General features: G+C 38.3%; 2 protein-coding genes across 5 annotated transcripts in view; one reads left to right on the top strand and one right to left on the bottom strand.

The window, feature by feature from the left end:
* The window catches only part of LOC145466333 (uncharacterized), a 25,424-nt gene extending 22,749 nt beyond the window's left edge, over positions 1–2,675 (bottom strand). For both annotated transcript variants that reach the window (XM_081450041.1, XM_081450044.1), the window contains exon 1: positions 1–2,675. This exon is cut by the window's left edge and continues 499 nt beyond it. The gene's annotated coding sequence lies outside the window, so the exon portion shown is untranslated.
* The window catches only part of LOC145466332 (uncharacterized), a 24,537-nt gene extending 7,588 nt beyond the window's left edge, over positions 1–16,949 (top strand). The window contains exons 1-12 of one of the 3 annotated variants that reach the window (XM_081450038.1): positions 3,125–3,539; positions 3,711–3,951; positions 4,039–4,100; positions 4,216–4,289; positions 9,657–9,741; positions 10,775–10,866; positions 11,280–11,363; positions 11,679–11,719; positions 12,176–12,292; positions 12,745–12,900; positions 13,558–13,996; positions 14,570–16,949. In XM_081450038.1, coding sequence (XP_081306164.1) covers positions 3,892–3,951; positions 4,039–4,100; positions 4,216–4,289; positions 9,657–9,741; positions 10,775–10,866; positions 11,280–11,363; positions 11,679–11,719; positions 12,176–12,292; positions 12,745–12,900; positions 13,558–13,996; positions 14,570–15,315 — 1,956 coding nt within the window. In that variant the 5' untranslated portion in view covers positions 3,125–3,539; positions 3,711–3,891 and the 3' untranslated portion in view covers positions 15,316–16,949. Of the gene's footprint in view, positions 1–3,124; positions 3,952–4,038; positions 4,101–4,215; positions 4,290–9,656; positions 9,742–10,774; positions 10,867–11,279; positions 11,364–11,678; positions 11,720–12,175; positions 12,293–12,744; positions 12,901–13,557; positions 13,997–14,569 lie in introns of those variants that run through there. The other 2 variants (XM_081450037.1, XM_081450039.1) reach the window with 2 other exon arrangements.

The raw sequence follows: 16,949 nt of genomic DNA, 5'->3' as shown, positions 1-16,949 counted from the left end.
GGAGGCACTCCGGCCTTGTGTCTGTGTATCTGGTCGGTCCCGAATTCCTCAATAAATTTTTATTTCGGTATCATTGCACCTACTTCAGAGCCCCTACGTGCGTATGATATTGACGTACATTTTATTTCAATCGCTGAGGCCAAGAGCTGAAACCATTCAGTATGAATTAAAAATTTCCAGTGAAGTTTTTGCTCTGTACACGTTTAATAATTTCTCTTTTTTTTTTCTTAGAATTCTTAATGCACATTAGAGATTTATAAAGTTAGGTTAAATTAATGTTTGTTTCTGCCCAGATTTTTAGCCCTGACCAAATAAAATCGTGACGCTGTTTATTTAGGAATGCCGCTAGTTTGGCGGATCCGCGTAGATCTGTGCAAATTGGCACGGCTCGCTTGAAGAATTCAACACGTTTCAGACAAGACGGTAGCTCTTGAAAATCATTAGGTGTGTGTCGGACGCTACCTCCTTCCCCTTGCGGCAAATTTTGCGGTTTCGTTACTGTGAAACCGTTGCCAGCGAGACAATGAAAGCGGAAATTGTTGGGCTCACTCCCACTTTGTAACATGACAAAGTTTTCGCATATTTATGGACCAAGATGTGTATTTTCAGCAACAAAAACAGCATGCAAGGGCTAGCGTAACCCAGAGGCTCTCACCGCAAGGAAATATAATATTGTCATAAGTCTATTTTATTACGCCGACGTCGAAAGCGAATGTTTGAGTATTTTGTTTCATCGGTGAAAAAGAAAACTTATTATGCGTTGGGCAGAGGCCAGACTGATCTAAGCTGTTTTGAATTTGCATAGAGGAAATGTGATATTTGCGAAGAGAATAATGAAAACAGTAAATATGAAAATCGAGCGTTGGATATGAGAAGCTAGCTATAATGGTGCAGTAATGAAAAAAAAAAAATCATTCACACTTATTTCAGAAAGTGACGAGACTTATGTTGGCTTGGTCTAGGTTTGTGAGAGTCAGTTCCATTCTCAGTTCAGTGTTAAATTCTCCACACATCGTTCAGGCTGTTGGGGTGGTCTCCGCAACGGGGATGGGATAATATTTCCCGCCTTTCCGAAATTAAAGCTTAATTTACGCACATTGCTGTAGGGCCAAAGCTTTCAGAAAAACAACAACAACAACAATAACAACAGCAACTGATACATGTTACAACGAAAGTCATTCATTAAACTTTGGTTCTTGCAACTGAGTTCAAAATTGCTTTGTGATTTAATTTGTTTACGTTTTCCAACAAAACAAAGTTTTAAGGACATAAAATGTCTTTTTTTGTTGTTGTTATTTTAGAGTCTTGCAGTGTTATTATGAGCTTAAAATGGAATACCGAAGCTATTGTGAGTGACACTGTTCGCATCTGCTGTAGTAATGTTTTCCTTGTTTTAATTCTAGATAGATAGATAGATAATCTTTATTTATCCACGGTACAAAATTCGTCAGCTTTAAAAATACCTAAAAATTTCCTGAGAAGATGGAAACACATTTCCGTGGAAACACTTTTGACAGGATTATGAAATTGTCATCGAAAAGCAAAATCGTCACCCACGCGGTTCAATGGTAGAGTATAAAGTTTCCAAAAGTTGCTTACGTTCCTAAGTTGTTTCATCGTTGTCAACTGAAGTACATGTTTTACAAGTCAGATTTAAAATCAACGCCTCGTTTACTAATACCATTGTTTGAGCTTTAATTTCAAGTTGGGTTTTTCGAAGATAAGCCGTTTAGGTAGAGTTAAATCTATACTGAAGAGAAAGATTCGTGCAATTCAGCCAGGCTGATTTATTGTCGGAAGGGAAGGCTCTTGCATGATTTTAGATCAGTCAAGCACTGCCTATCACTGCCAAGTGGTTCTGAAATCACGCCAAAACTAATAGTTGACTTTCCCAGCCTAACTTACAAGTATCTCAAAGTATTATAAGTGAAAGGCATGGCTGAAGAACGCTTTTAATTCTGATTTGTTATAGACACCTGTTGAGCCATCAGCTAGCAACATAGATCATTGTGTGGCAAGCGAACGCCAACATCATTATATTGCGTCTTAATATTAACTACACTCATGACAACTTGAATTATTATATTTTTTTTCAGTCGACATCTTCTCAGTTTTCTTTCCATGACTTCTGACTTCGTTTTCTTACTGTCTAGTCAGTGTATTTTAAATTGATCGGTCCAAAGCCTTTGGTATCGAATGTTCGTTTTATCAGCCTGTTCTCATCTCGAGGACTTCAAGTATTTCCGAGTGCTCGGTGTAGTGTCCACAGCACATGCGATATTTTGTGATATCGGACCAAGTATCAGTGCACGCTGCGGTTGAAAGCTTTTCTTTTAATGACAAATTGCTAAAACAGCTGAACTGTTCAGTGCTTCGGTGAGGATTTGAGTAAGTGACCTTTTAATTTTCCTTATCCTGATCGAGTGACCTCTATCCTGGATTTGTCTTTAATATTGCTAATGTTGTCTCAAACCACAATGTAAAGATTTGGGTTTACCGCAGTTATTTATTAAGCATACTGTTATTACGAAGTGTTTAAGAGATAGGCTTGTTCTAGAAAAAATGTATTTGACGTAATTTCTTATCTTTACAAGCGTTATAAGCTGGCTTATAAATGAAGCAACACGAAAAATCGCTTTTTTTTTTTTTTTTCAGGGAAGACTTTCAATGCATCTCTGGCGTTAAAGATTTATTCTAAGCTGAACCAGATTATCTCATTGAAAAGCTCCTTAATTTTCTTTGTATCAAAAAGAATAGAAGTGATAATCGTTGTTCAGCTAATGGTGCTAAAACGATCACACACTCACACAAACTGACGCCTATATGACAAGTAGTCTGTAGGCCTGGCTGAACGAAGTGTCTCTCTGACCTTGTGACCTATCCCTGGAAGATTTTGCTCTCGTCTGTTTCTACTCATCTTGCAAACGCTCTCCAAGTCAAGATTTCCAAGTTGTCATTGTTGATACGCGGTGCAACAGAGAAGTTAACAATTTGTAGATAATTTTTCTCTTTAAAGATGCGCGCTTGTGATAAGAGAAGATAGTCTTTAAAAAAAATACCACGATTTGAAAAAAATCGTTAAAAAGAATGTTTCTTTTTTAGTTTTACTGTACAATTATACATAGCACTGTAAAAATTCCTCTTGCTTGAAACTTAAGCGACGAATTCTCTCTATTCGCGCTATAAATGTATCTAAAATACATGTATTGAAAGAATGTTCGGTTCTGTAGCCATGGTCGCAAAACAAATGTTTAGAGTTTGTGGTTTTGAAATCCTTCTTCGGACGTGCTGTTTTTTCGTCATCTTATACAGTCTGTATAGTCTAGAACTGTTGTTTGTTTCTTTAACGTCGTCGTAGTTAAGGCATGGCTGAATTTTGAGACAATAAATTGATACCCAACCCAGCTTTGCGTCGAAATTCAAAGACATCACCGGCGAGGTCATTACAGGCGCGGTGTCTCGGTCTGTTTTTAAAACGACATCTGGCCAGCGCACAGCGATGCATGCACGGTTTTCATAAATATTTATCGCGTTTTTCTGTACGTAAATTTGCTAATTGATGATACAAGTCTGTGGGCATTTGTTTAATTTTCATCGGCCGCGTCTCGTGCGAATGCAAATGAAGTCAGTGATAACTTATCACGTGACTTGATCGGAGACCATGATGTGTGGGTATATGTGTGCTAATCGGAAGATTGTATTCTTTGTAGGGAGAAATACTCGCGCTTCCGTACCTAGGATATCCTTGAACACAACGTGAAAACTGACACTCCTTATCCACGCGAAGAAAGTCATTCCTAAATTCCATAGTAGAACTGCGGGACTTCAATGAACTCATGTTAAAAACGTGAAAGTGAAATAGAAGCGAGCGAACTACAGACAACCGCCATCATGGGCGACAACGCGGACAGCGAAGGGAACTTAATTCATTTGATATTGAACGACATAAAGGTGGGAATCGTGAATTATTCTTGAAAAAGTTTTAGTTTGTAATTTTTCTAGTCATTTTTAGAGCTAATTTCTTTCTCTTTCCTTCAGGCCAGTGCCCCGGTGTGGGAAGATTTCGTAGGCAAAGCGAGTAAACTACATTCGGCGCTAAAGTACGTCGCGAATAATTGGAGTCTGATTTTCTATAATTTACGCGTTGATAATTTAGTTTTTGACCGAAGATAAGAGAACAGAAAAGCTAATTTATTTCAAATTTTACTTGTCCAGGACAACAGTTATCGCAGCGGATGCATTTTTGGACGCTTTTCAGCGCGTCGCCGATGCCGCGAACTCGTCACGAGGTGAGTGTACAACGTATTTCACGGCACTTTTCCATTTTGCCGCGTAAGCCTCACTCAACTTTTATTTGCTTTGGTACCGCAGTTGTTTAGCAAAACACAGAACTGAGCCAATATTTTACGAACCAGACAAACTCGAAATTTTCAAAGATAAGCTTAAATGTGGCAGGGGCCAAAAGCACATGTTTTCGTTTTTCGTCACTCCGCGGTTTTAATTTCAGCGGGTCAGGACTTCAGCTTGGTATTTTTAGTTGTTGTTTATTTAAGGGTTACCTTTTGCGGGAGAATTTTGAGTCGTACTTTGGCAAGGGAATGTTTTTCTCTCACGAAAGAACAAACAGAGAGTAACAGGCGCGCATGTACCATCAACCTTTGATCGAGTTTTCAGTCAAGTCTTCAACGTCAATGTAAGACGAAAATGTGATCGACACGGGAATTTACAAAGCAGTTTGATATTGTTGTTAACTCAAGGCAAAGCGGCGGTGTTTACTAAAATATTATTTGTAGATTTTATTTAATAACTGGCCACTACAGGTTTTTTCGTTAAACTTGCATGCAACTAAACTTTTCGTACTTCGGAAGAGTAGAACCGATCGAAGCCAAGTCTCGAATGTGGCACAGCATTCGCGAGCTTCGATCGACAGTTTACGCGCACAACGCGGTCTTTGTTGTGATCTAAAACTTTTACCGCGACGTTTCAACTCAGTGTTTGACATGAACCAGCTAACTTCGTTAGAAATGGTCTCTTTGAAATGCCATTCCTGTTTCTAGACTTTAGCGCCACTTTCTCTCGTACTTGTCTAGCAGGTCTTTACACTGTTCGTTGTCCGTTAACAATTTTGGCGCTAAAGAAATTGCATTTTACCGCGTAATTCGGTTTTGTTCAATTCAAATTTAGCTTACTGTAGTTTGATCGGTTCGTAGAAAAATCTTCTTTTGCTTTTGTTATTTCTTCAGTCCTGAAATCGTTCGTTTGTTTTTTACTTTGCTTTTGAACTCAGTTGTGATTTTTTTTTCCATCTTATCTCTTCCTATCGAATTTGCGGTTTGGTTTCGTTGCATCAATTCCGGTCTTATTTATATTTTCGCGCCACCTGTTTTGTACAAAACTCGAATTTCTGGGTGCTAATTGAGTACATAGAGTCGCGGAAATCCCCTTGTGATGGAAATTTTCAACAGCATTTGATGAAGTTCATATTGGAACCATTTCACGACCGTAAAATGGGTTAAATTTAAGAAAAAATCTTCAAATGAATAGTATCACTTCAACAAGACCCAGAAGTTGACCGCTAGATATATGACAAGAAAACCCGATAGACTGAAGTCTTTACTGTCGACTATCATGTTCCAAAGCTGACCTGTGAAGTAACTTCCGTGTTTTAGCCACTGCACTGTACCAGTTTTTTAAGTATTATTTTTTGTGCCAGAATAACATGAAAATTTTAAGATTCAATTATTACATTGCCACAAATTTCCACTTATAAATTGAATTTGTGTAACAATTCACCAATCTCCTCTAGTTACAGAAACGGTCAATTTGTTATAGAGAATTCTGGAAGTAAAGATCATTTTTCTGGATGTATTTCAAAAAATGTCAAAATTGTTGTACTCCTTTACTTTATGCCAAAGTTTTGTTATAAATTTTGATATGTTGTTTACCACTAACTCTTTTCCCTGCACATCGCCTTGTGTCAAGTTATGTTAACAGTTACTAGAAGTAATTAGTTTAACAGATTTGTAAGATTCTGCACATGTGTGTTTGGTCATTGTAGAGTATGGAGGTACCTCGAAACAATTTATAAAGGTGCAGCTATTGAAACCTCTTCATGACTGACTTTCTGAAGCGATTTTAATGGAATGGATTTTTGCCAAACATAAGATAATTACAGGGTGTCTTGTGTTCTACTTTGTGAAAATTAATTCTGCTGTGTATCCCACAGGGCAATGGTTTAATTTAACATGTTACGTGTGCTGTAAAGTATTTGATGTAAAGAATTTTATATACAGTGTAGGGAACCTATTTGACTAGCAGTTCAGAATTTTGGTAGATATGCACATAAACTGAAAGTAATCCAATTTTGTAAGATGTAAGGAAATGCCTGCATAACTGGCCAATGAGGCACTAAAAGTCTGCATGCTGGCATCCTACGGACTCCCACTTTTTAAAGAAAATTGTTTAATTTTTCATGTTTCTTTATAAATTGTTCATTTGAGCAGACCCTATAGCTCATTTTGGACACCCGCATTTGAAATCCTAGCTAAAAGCCTGTCTTGTACAACCAGAAGCATATCACCTATGCTTCTGGTACAACTACAAGGACATTTCTTTTTAGAAATGCAACCTTCATTGAATATCTTAACCAAGGTTTTTAATGCAGAAACATTCCTTTACTATTTCTTTCTGCATTACTTCTTCGCTTTCCCCAACTGCACCTGGCACACTGGCTAGTTGCTGGTACAACATTTGTCAAGCGTAATTTGTCACATATTTTTGTAAGAGAGATTCATTATTTCATTTGTTAATATTATAAACAGCTGTGGCATTGTCTATGTGAGCAACCCGACGGCATTTTATTCTGCTTAAACTGTGTGCAAGTTATGTGTATGAAGCAGTGCCTTTCAAGTGAATTAGACACTGCATAGTTCTATTTGAAAGTTTTTTTGAACCCCAGCGTTTGAACCCCCAATCCAAAACCACATGCAAAATAATGTATGATTACAACATTTGATGGCTACATATGTCACTTTATTGGCCATGTTTTCCATGACAACATACCACTTACAATCAATGAAACTGGGTAATTTGTTACCTAGAGTTAGCAGACTGAGGTAGCTCCTGCAACTTTCTGCCTTATTTTCGTATGCCTGTGTTCAATTGTGGAAGGACTTTGTAAAGGTGTTGTATTTCTTCCTATTGCATCATTAAAAAGCATTAATTTTTGCTGAACATGCTTAAATTGGGAAAATTATGTCAAAACATAATCTTATCTTTTCTTTGTGGAATTTTCACAATAGCAATTAAAACCAGGCCCTTGCTTGTTTTGTCTTTATATAACAACAAGGAAAGCAGACCTCATATTATTTTTTTTTTACCATGCCAGTGCTTAAATAAACATGTGGTTAATTACCTACTGGCTAATGTATTTGTACCTTAATTAATCAATTTATGTCTTTTGAAAGACATACATAATTGCATTGGAATGCTTGTCCACTTTTAAACTGCATTGATTGGCCCTGATGTTTGTTATCTTTTCCATGTGTGGGATTATTTTTCTAAGTTAAATACCTCTACTTCCTTTAGATAAATCCCAAGTTTATGAAGTCATCAATTAACTTTGAACACCTTCCATCCAAGAGTGTTTTTAATTTTATTGATGTGAGAAAAAGAGTGTGGGAAAATTATTGTTGACAAAGTATATTTACTAGAATTTTCTTGTGTCTCAATGAATATTTTTAATTAACATTTATGTGGTGATTAAATCTGAAAACTTTAGACCTCGACAGACATTTATAATGTAATAACAAAGGTAGCAAATGAGCAAGCATTCTAGGACATGAACATCTGTAAAGTAACTTTTTTCATTCTATCCAACTCATTACCCATATAAGAATGTCATTAACATGTAATCTTGGTTGAAAACCTTCCATGAGGTGCTTGATATAAATTTGCTATCTTGCATTTGCTATCTTGTGTGTATTGCATCTTCAAGTGAAAGCAACTGACAACATTATAATTCTTTTGTATCACACAACTTGAAGAAAACTTTTGCTATGTGAACATGACATAACCAAACAGGAAGGAAAAATGAGAGGATGGTGCCGGCCTGTCACACAAGAAATAATATTTATTCTTTTGTATTGTGTTAAAGACAAAGACCGTCATTGTAGAAATATGTCTTTGTTCCTGTTACTCCTATCAATGGATTTAGAATCTTGTTTTAATGCTATGCTGGTGCATTCCTTTCTGGTCAAATGATTCATAATACCTATCTTATCATCAATGAATTATTGTTGTCAGTCTAATATTATGAATTTTTTAAAGAATGAACAAGTCTGTCACGTAAATTGTTTTAGAATTTGACTTTGTGTGATGTTTGAATAGACAGCATGAATTTGCTATAGATAATACCCTGTGTTATACCTTTTGTCTCACAGCTCTATATAATTTTATCTTATGTAGTAATGAAGGGTGTGAAAGACTGTCCACTTTATATTCTAATCAGTCTTGTGTGGCCTGGGTTAGCAAATCCTATTGTTTCAGCATTGGATTTTCTATGTTTAACACTTGAGTATTTTGTCCGTCATTAGTTTCTACATTGAAAGTTTAATCTTGTTTTGTCGATGAATAATGGTTAAATGCATAACAGCAAAGTATATTTTTGGCCCCTTTTTAGACTAAAATAGATTTTCTTCTTGAGCTAAGAGGGTTATCAATCACACACAGTTGACAGCATGTGGCTGATTGATGCATATCATAGGACATATCTCATGGATTATTTATGCCACCTTTTTTTATCTCAATCCAGGGGATACTCATGCTATGTAAGTGTATTCATCAGGAGGGCAACTGGTTTTTGCAAGCAGCCAAAGCTTTTAGAAATGAACTTCTTTATAAATTAGAAAGCCTTTCCTCTAGATGTTCAAACCAGATGGGCAAAATCATCCTCACAGCCACTCAATTTGCTGGGGCCAGACCCTGTCAGAGAAATGTCTGCTTATGACAGGATACAAGGGGAAACAATAACCCCTCATTTTGGACTTATTCTTGCTATAAAATGTTACTGCCATTCACATTGCAGAGTACTAGGCAGATGCTCGTAATGTACAAAGAACATTTCTGAGCGAAATTAAATTAACTGATAAACCTTCAGTTATACCTGTAGTCATTGAAATCGCTGATGTATAATGTTACACGTTATTTGGATTGGAGAGTAAAGTACTGAAAGGAAACATGATCACATGTAACATTATACCCCACAGTGGTAAATTAAATTAACATCTATGTAGAGTGCTGGAATCCAGCTTATGGCCTTGAACTTTTTGGACCTTTTTAAGATCCCCTTACCCGCACAATATTTTTGAAACAGAACCCTAGCTTTCATTTAAAAAAAAAAAAAAAAAATGAACTATCACGAAAAAAAAGTAAGTCGCACAAAAATACTACCTATGTACTTTCATGTTAATAGTGAAACAGTAGATTTATATACGCAGTCTGTCTTCGATGTAGACCTACTCATGTTATGCATATTTGTATATCAGGTCGTGTGACTGTTATTTATTCATTTATTCATTCATTCATTCATTTATTTATTTATTTATTTATGTATTTATTTATTTATTTATTTATTTATTCATTCATTCATTTCTCAGGATGCTGCAAAGACATAGGAGGATCTCTCACCAAGATGGTGATAAGGCACCGTAGCATGGATAGTAAACTGAAAGGATTGGCTGGGTAAGTTCTTTTTTAATTGAACACGCTGCTTGAACTCACTACATAGACAGTCTTGTAAATGTTATTTAGACCATGGATTGGATGCATCTAAGCAATACAATTGACTCTTGATAACTCAAACCTTCAAGAGAAATTGAAACAGGTTCAAGTTATGTGGAGTTCGAGTCATCGGTAGTTGACAACAGATAACCAGAAATGAGGAAAAAAATAGTGTTTGCTGTATTTCTATTCAAACAGTGAACATTTTATTCACATTTAATTATAGAGACGTTGAGTGAAAATGGAACAATATAAAATATTTATATTTCTCAAAATACATGAAACTGAACAAAGAAAATTAAAGCAGCAGAGTACTGCTTATTTTGACTTATGATGTATTGACAAACATGGGTCAAGTTATCGAGGGTAAAATTATATTGAAAATAACCTGAAGGGAAACTAAAATTGCTTCAAGAGAGCAGAAGGTGCCAATTATCAAGTGTTTGAGTTACCAAGGGTAAAATTACAGTAAATGTACATGTATGAGGGAAATCCAAGGGAAATTGATTTTGGTTCGAGTTAGCACAACGTTCGAGTTGGCAAGGGTTCAAGCTATTAGGAGTCCACTGAAGTTTTAAAACTTAAAACCTAATTTCTGATTAAAAATGACAAGACCTGCAGGGAACCTACAGGGTGCCAGATAAAATTCAAAGGCAAGTTGGTATTAAGCTACGGACAAGAGTCAATACACGTAGATGCAGCTGACCTCGCCTAAACCTCAGAAGTTCTCCATGAATATGTCAAGTCAGATTGTTTTTGAGCTGAGACCCCTTTGTTAACTGGGGCACTGCACACTACTGAACCAGGAAATCACCACATTTTTGTTTTTAAAGAAACCTAATAATGAGCAATACAGTAAAAGAGTATAGTACAATTCAAGTTTCAAGCAATGAAAGTAATGCAAGTTTAAAGCCATAATGATATATGTGAAGCGAATTTGTGACATTTTTTGCCCATGATTATTGTTCTAATGCTTGATTTGTGGATTGTTCAGGTTACTGTGTGAAGCCCTGATCTTTCCTCTTCAAGAGAGGTTGGATGATTGGAAAAAGTCTGTTATACAAATGGACAAAGATCATGCAAAAGGTATCAAGTTGGAAAAATTGTTTGATAACAAGAATTTATTTCCTGTTGAAAGCTGCTGTTGATCCTGAGGTTGAAAACATATCAAATCTTTAAAAGTGTGTCCACATGTTAATTCAATTTAAGTCTAAAATATGACTTGTGTATCATTTTGTGTAGTTGATATTTTTTATATTTGTCAAATTTTCTTTGTTATGCTGCTGTATGTCATCTGTCTTAGATGCTGCAGTGTGAGTCTTTGAGGGCATGTGTATGAAAAAATACAGAAAAGTGCATTTAAGTTTACAATAATTCTGTAGAAAAAGAAAATTGCTCTGTTTATCCATCAACACAATGGAAGGATATGTACACTTTTTGTACCCTACTAGTTTCTAGTAGATATTTGGGGTTACAATATTAATTTTTTGTTGTGTCAGAATACAAGAAAGCCAAACAGGATTTGAAAAAGGCTACAGCAGAAACAAACAAGTGGCAAAAGAAGGTTAAAAAAGGTGAGTTAGGTGAGCATAATAAATATTTATTACACTTGAAAATCAATCTAATGTATTTAATGCGTGATCCCAGCTGTGTATGTTACATCCTTAATGCTACCAATCACCCTGTCATAAAGTCACTGGAAACTATATCCCACTTGTATCATTGTTTTGTGGAAGAGAACTTTTTCCAGCACTCTGAGCTAGAGTTGCTGTGTTTACAGTGGTTACATTTTAGAGTTATGCCTCGAGACTTGATTGTTACCAAGTAGGAGACATGTTTAGTTATACAGTTTATTATGATAAGTGTTGACAATGATTCTATATTCTTTGTTCTCCCAGGAAAGTCAGAACACCAAGAAAAACTTGATGCAGCCTTGAAGGTGCGTATCACTTTGAAATAGAAAAAAGTATTCACAAGTTTCCCCTGTTGTTATATGTTGGGAAATATTGCAACAGGCATTGGAGAAATTGTTGGTTGCAATTTGTTGGTTTGTTTTTCTTTGCTGGAGCACTGTCTTTTATCTGCACTAGCTATGCACCTTGCAGACGTTTGTGCCACCACTTTCTCCGTTGCCTGCTGGAATGTCCATGCAATCTTTTTATGCTGGAAACCTGTGGGTCAATCAGAATTGTTGTAGCATTTGTCCTGATATTGAAATTCACTGCTCGTGACTGCTACTCATTTCTCCAAGTGTTACAAACTACTTTGTATACATCACTAGATTCATAACACTTCTCTTCAGTTTAGTTTTGTTCACTATTTTTCTGATTTGCTGGTATATCTTTGCAATTGATGTTATTTTTTGATGTGTAAACTCTGTGACTGTATCTTGCAGCAAGCAAGTGCTCAGCAAGCAGCATTTGAAGAGCAGGAGAAGCGTTATCTCAGAAAAGTGTTGGTGGAAGAGAGAACTAGATATTGTCTGTTAGCTTCTTGTTTTAGACCAGTTGTGGTAAGTCTCATCAGGATGTTTTACTCGTTATTGTCGGTTCAGATAATCATCAATGTTTCCACACGCTCTGATACGTTTCAAGTCAAGTCAACTACAAATAGTTATATAGAGCTGTGGCTTCAAGTCAATAATATCAGGTTGTATTTTAGTGTCTCTCTTAAGTATATGTGGGATAAATAAACTGCTCATCTCCTTTGCCATTCCCTGCACTGAAGCTGGGATTCGTCTCTCCTCACTCCTCGCATTTCATACTTTCCTAAGGCAACTTAAGTTAGCTGCCGTCCATGATTTATTATTTCTTTTCTGTAAAATGTGGCGGTTATTTCTTATTTGAAGAACTGCAACTTTTTGAATGGCTATCTAGCGTTCTAAATTATTTAGCCTTTGTTACTTTAGTATTGTTCTGATCATTGCAATGAGTTTAACCTAGATTCTTTTTCACGTGGTTTTAGGAGCACGAGATTTCTATGTTGGGAGAAATTGAACACCTGCAGTCAGTTCTTGCAGACATCATCAAGCAGACAATTAGTCCATCCACGCTGCCACTGGCTGGAGAGGACCTAGTGCGAGACTTCAGACTGTCTGATCATCATAACTACGATGACCAGGTTGGTGAAAACACAATTCAACTTACTGACTAAGGAGCTTGAAATGAACTTTACACTACGAAACGTGAACCTCGGCCCTATGACTTGTTTATTTCATCACGTCTGCCGAGTGACGCCTGAGACTGGGCACGAGAAATGCTATTTTGATGACGCACCTCCCCAGAGATCCATTTAGCTTGCCTTCCCTGATTGGTTTTTATTTGCGCGTAAAGTAATAGTTTCCACAGAGTTTCTGATTAGAGTGAAAAAACAAAACACAGTGTTCAACTTTGATAAACGCGGTTTTGAGCTGCTCATAGCTTGTGCAATAGATAAGTGAGTTATCGGTTTTTGTGCGCAACTGAGTATTACATGGAAGTCTGTACGATGTGTATTTTAATAATAAGTATTATTAATTATTAAAGAAACTGCTAGGCGTCACGGCGGGCAAGTAAAACACTTAGCTATTCATCAAGTTAAAGTTGATGACGGTAAATTAACCGCCTTGGCGAGTTCGTAAGACTGACGTTTCGTCAGAGCAAAGTGTGCAATCAAGTCTGTTTTCAACACCCCATATTGTCCAACCCATAAATAGTGAAAGAAGTGATCTCCTTTGGGTAACTGAATGATTTGTTTGCTTGTTTGTTTGTTTGTTTGTTTGTTTGTTGCTATTTGCAGTCTCCACCGCCGAGTCCAACGACCACATTGACCAGAGCCACCAGTCCACAGCATACAGGCCGCGACCCTCCTACCACCCCACCGCCTCCACCCCCGTCAGAAACGGACCCTTATTTCAATGCATTCAGTCGACATTACTCGTTCTCCGTGAAACACAGTCACACGCGAAACAAGCTTACGGGATCCGTCACACCCTCCACTTCTCCCAAGAAAGTACCCCCGCCCCGCATCTGCTCCCGTTCCACAAGCTTTAGCGTGTCTTCCACCTCGTCCCAGTCATCAATGTCGTCTCTAGGATCGTCAATAGGATCGCCGTCAGTAGAGAGCTTTCCTAAGCCTCCAACCCCGCTGCTCTCGCCTGGTTACTCAGGAGACTTGCAAGTCGAAATGCCACCTCCTCCCCCCTTCCCTGGGGCAGTGTCTGCCTTACCTCATCCAGGTGAGTAGTAAATGTTCCCTTTTCAATCGGAGAAACGAATACCGTTTCGGCAAGTCTTCGGTAGGGCAATGTCAAAGTTTCCGATTAGGTTTTGGTCAGTAAGGGCGTTGAACTTGTAATCAGGACGTCTGGGGTTCAAGTCTTTGCCTTTGACCTCTAGATGGACTTGGAGCATAGCAGGTTCCGAGTAATCTCTTCAGCTTCGCTTATAGCCAGCTAGTTGGGCTTCAGACTGTACAACCGGTTGAGAAGAAGTTTACCTTCAGTTTGCACTAAGCTAGGCTTGGGGCTTGGACTGTGGGCGGGGAGACGACTGGCATTTGAAATTAAGTTGTCGCTTTGCTTTCTTCAGCTTGCACATTGTTCAGTCGGCATTTCCATTCCCCTTTAGGCTAAAGCGTCTGGCCTCATAACCCCTGCTGAATCTCGAGAGAAAAACAGACTGCCAGCAGTCTAGTCGGAGTTTTAATACACTGACAGTTCACATGACCAGACGTTCTTTTACACATTCTTGTAAGAACTTGGCAACGTACTAGCAGTATCTCATATGTGTTTGTGTAATCCTTTACACAGGTGACAGAACGTCGTGGACAACATCTACAGACTCTGGTTGTTATTCCTCTTCCTCAGGGGAGAGGTCACCTTCTGCCTCGCTTGCACAAGTTTACCTTCCTTCCTCCATAGCGGAACACCCGCGAGAGGACGCGTCAGGACACTACCCTCACGGGCCTCAATATGCCACGCCTTACGCTGTCAGTAATACGCGTACACGCTGCATGAGTGAGTCCGCGTCTGCCATGTCTCCGTACCAGTACGGTATGGCTCATCGAAGAAGCGACAGCGAGACGTCTTCACAGAGCAGCTACTCGGGTAATGGAGACGCCCAGATTGGCGGATTAAATAGCAGTGATTCGGGCTATTTCAGTTACGGTGGGCAACATCATCGCTCGAATCCTGAAAATATTCAAGAAAATTCCGGCGGGTGGACACCGCAACAGAAAGCAAAAGCCATGTACAACAGAAGCCAGAGTGTATCAGGACGGCCTTCCGCAGCCCAACAGGCACAGCTTGCGGCGCTAGCAAGTCACGCTGCGCGAAGCAGAAGTGCACCTATGCCTCCTGCGAGGAAGTCTTCGGTACCACCCCCCTGTCCAGAGAGAAGGACAGGGCTCTCTGATGGAGAATTATACAAGGAAGAGGGACAGGAGCAGGGAGGAGGTGCGTACTCTGATGACGAGGGATTAAGTATGTTGCAGAAACAGATTCGACGACAGAAACAGTTAATTCAAGCTAAAGCAAAAGAGAAGGATCACTCTTGATATCTGTGAAGCTGAATAATTTCGCGAGGAGCCATTCTGTGCACCATTACAGCTAAGGAGTCCAGTTTATTCTCCCATCGGTTAAATTTTAATGGTTCAAGTCAAAGGTGTTATATGTCGCGATATGGGAAACACAGAGTCAAACTCGACAAATTGAACAGGCTGTGAGAACCACTGGTTAGATATTACATGACATACGATAGCGTGTATGCTGTCAGCGCTAAGTAATCTGTTGGTTTAGATACCAAAGGGGTACATCGACGTTTGAAAGTAAAAGGCCATATTGATTACTTATAAGAATTATTGCCGAGAACTGTCATCGCAAAAAAGGTTTTGTAATATTTAAAAAAATGTGCAGCGTGTTTTCCAAGATAATGAGGTTAAAATAGTTTAATATACTTCTATTGAAATAGCTGTAGAACTTTTGTAACGCATACGATGATGCGTTCACGTTTTAAAATTTCTAATATATGCTGAGAGTAGAGTATAGGCTGTGAAAACCAGAGCTAAAAATAGTCTTGCCGAGTATTTATATCATGGTCTAGTACTGTGTGCACATTCGCTTGGCTTCAAATCTCAATTATTTTCCAAAACTCACGTTGTCTTCTTTTGTTTGGTAAATTCATTAGATCGTGTTTAAGTGATTTGATACCAAACCGGCAATTGACTTGTCAGTTTTGGTTAGTTTTTTAGTAACTCCTTTTTTTAGTTCCTGAAGTTTCTCAATACGGGGATTAGCAAGGCAGCTGGTGCTGTCCCAGTTGCGCTGTCCCAGTTGCGCGATATGGAAACCTTGTATCGAGGGTACGAGTGACTGGCTCGACACTGTCACTGCTGGTCAGCGGCAGTAGCGAAAGTGCAGGCGCTTTCCGTCGTTGAAAGTCTCGTGCCCTCTTTACCTGATTTACACTTGTTCGGTGTTTTTTTAATTGTTTGAAGCCTCGCAAACTCCTACGGGTAACGTAAACTTTTGTTATCCAGATGTAGTGTTTAAAAATCATTTAACCGTAATTCTATACAATACGCCCACCAGAAATTGCGTAAGCTGTAAATTAGCAAAGAAAATTGATATTCTTCGTATATCACGCTGTTGTAGTTAGCTTTAATGTTATTATAATCATTCATAGTTTATTTCTGGAACTGGCTGGAAAGAAATCCCAACAGTGTTGAAGATATTCAAAATGGGGAGTATTGGCCGTGTGACTGTCTCTGATAAATTGTAGGCATCTATGGATGAAGTATACCCTTATACACTCTCTGCTTCTTGCCCAGGGGCCCGTTTCTCGAAGGTCCCGAAAATTTTTTGCACCGGGAAAGCCATAGCAAAGTCTCGAACCTTACGATTACAGAGCTGTTTTAGTCACATATTCTTAATATGAACAGAGGTTCCCTTCATACAAGAAGTTTCAGGCGTATACACTTCTCCGTTTTTAGCTACAGATGAACTAAAAATGGTTTTACGGGCCCGAAAGGTTTCCGTGGCTTACGAGAAACGGGCCCCAGGGCACTTTTCCCTTTTAAGTTTAAGGGAGAACTCTCCTGGAGTCGAGATTATAATTTTGTTTTGTAGCCTGGCCCTTTCTGTTGTACGTGTTCACCATAATTAGTTCAGGTAATAAACGGTTGTGAGCAAC

The sequence above is a fragment of the Orbicella franksi genome, chromosome 13 (genome assembly GCF_964199315.1).
Source record: "Orbicella franksi chromosome 13, jaOrbFran1.1, whole genome shotgun sequence".
NCBI classification, from domain to species: domain Eukaryota; kingdom Metazoa; phylum Cnidaria; class Anthozoa; order Scleractinia; family Merulinidae; genus Orbicella; species Orbicella franksi.
Note: the sequence above shows the minus strand (reverse complement) of the source record. Positions and strands in the feature narration are given on the sequence as shown.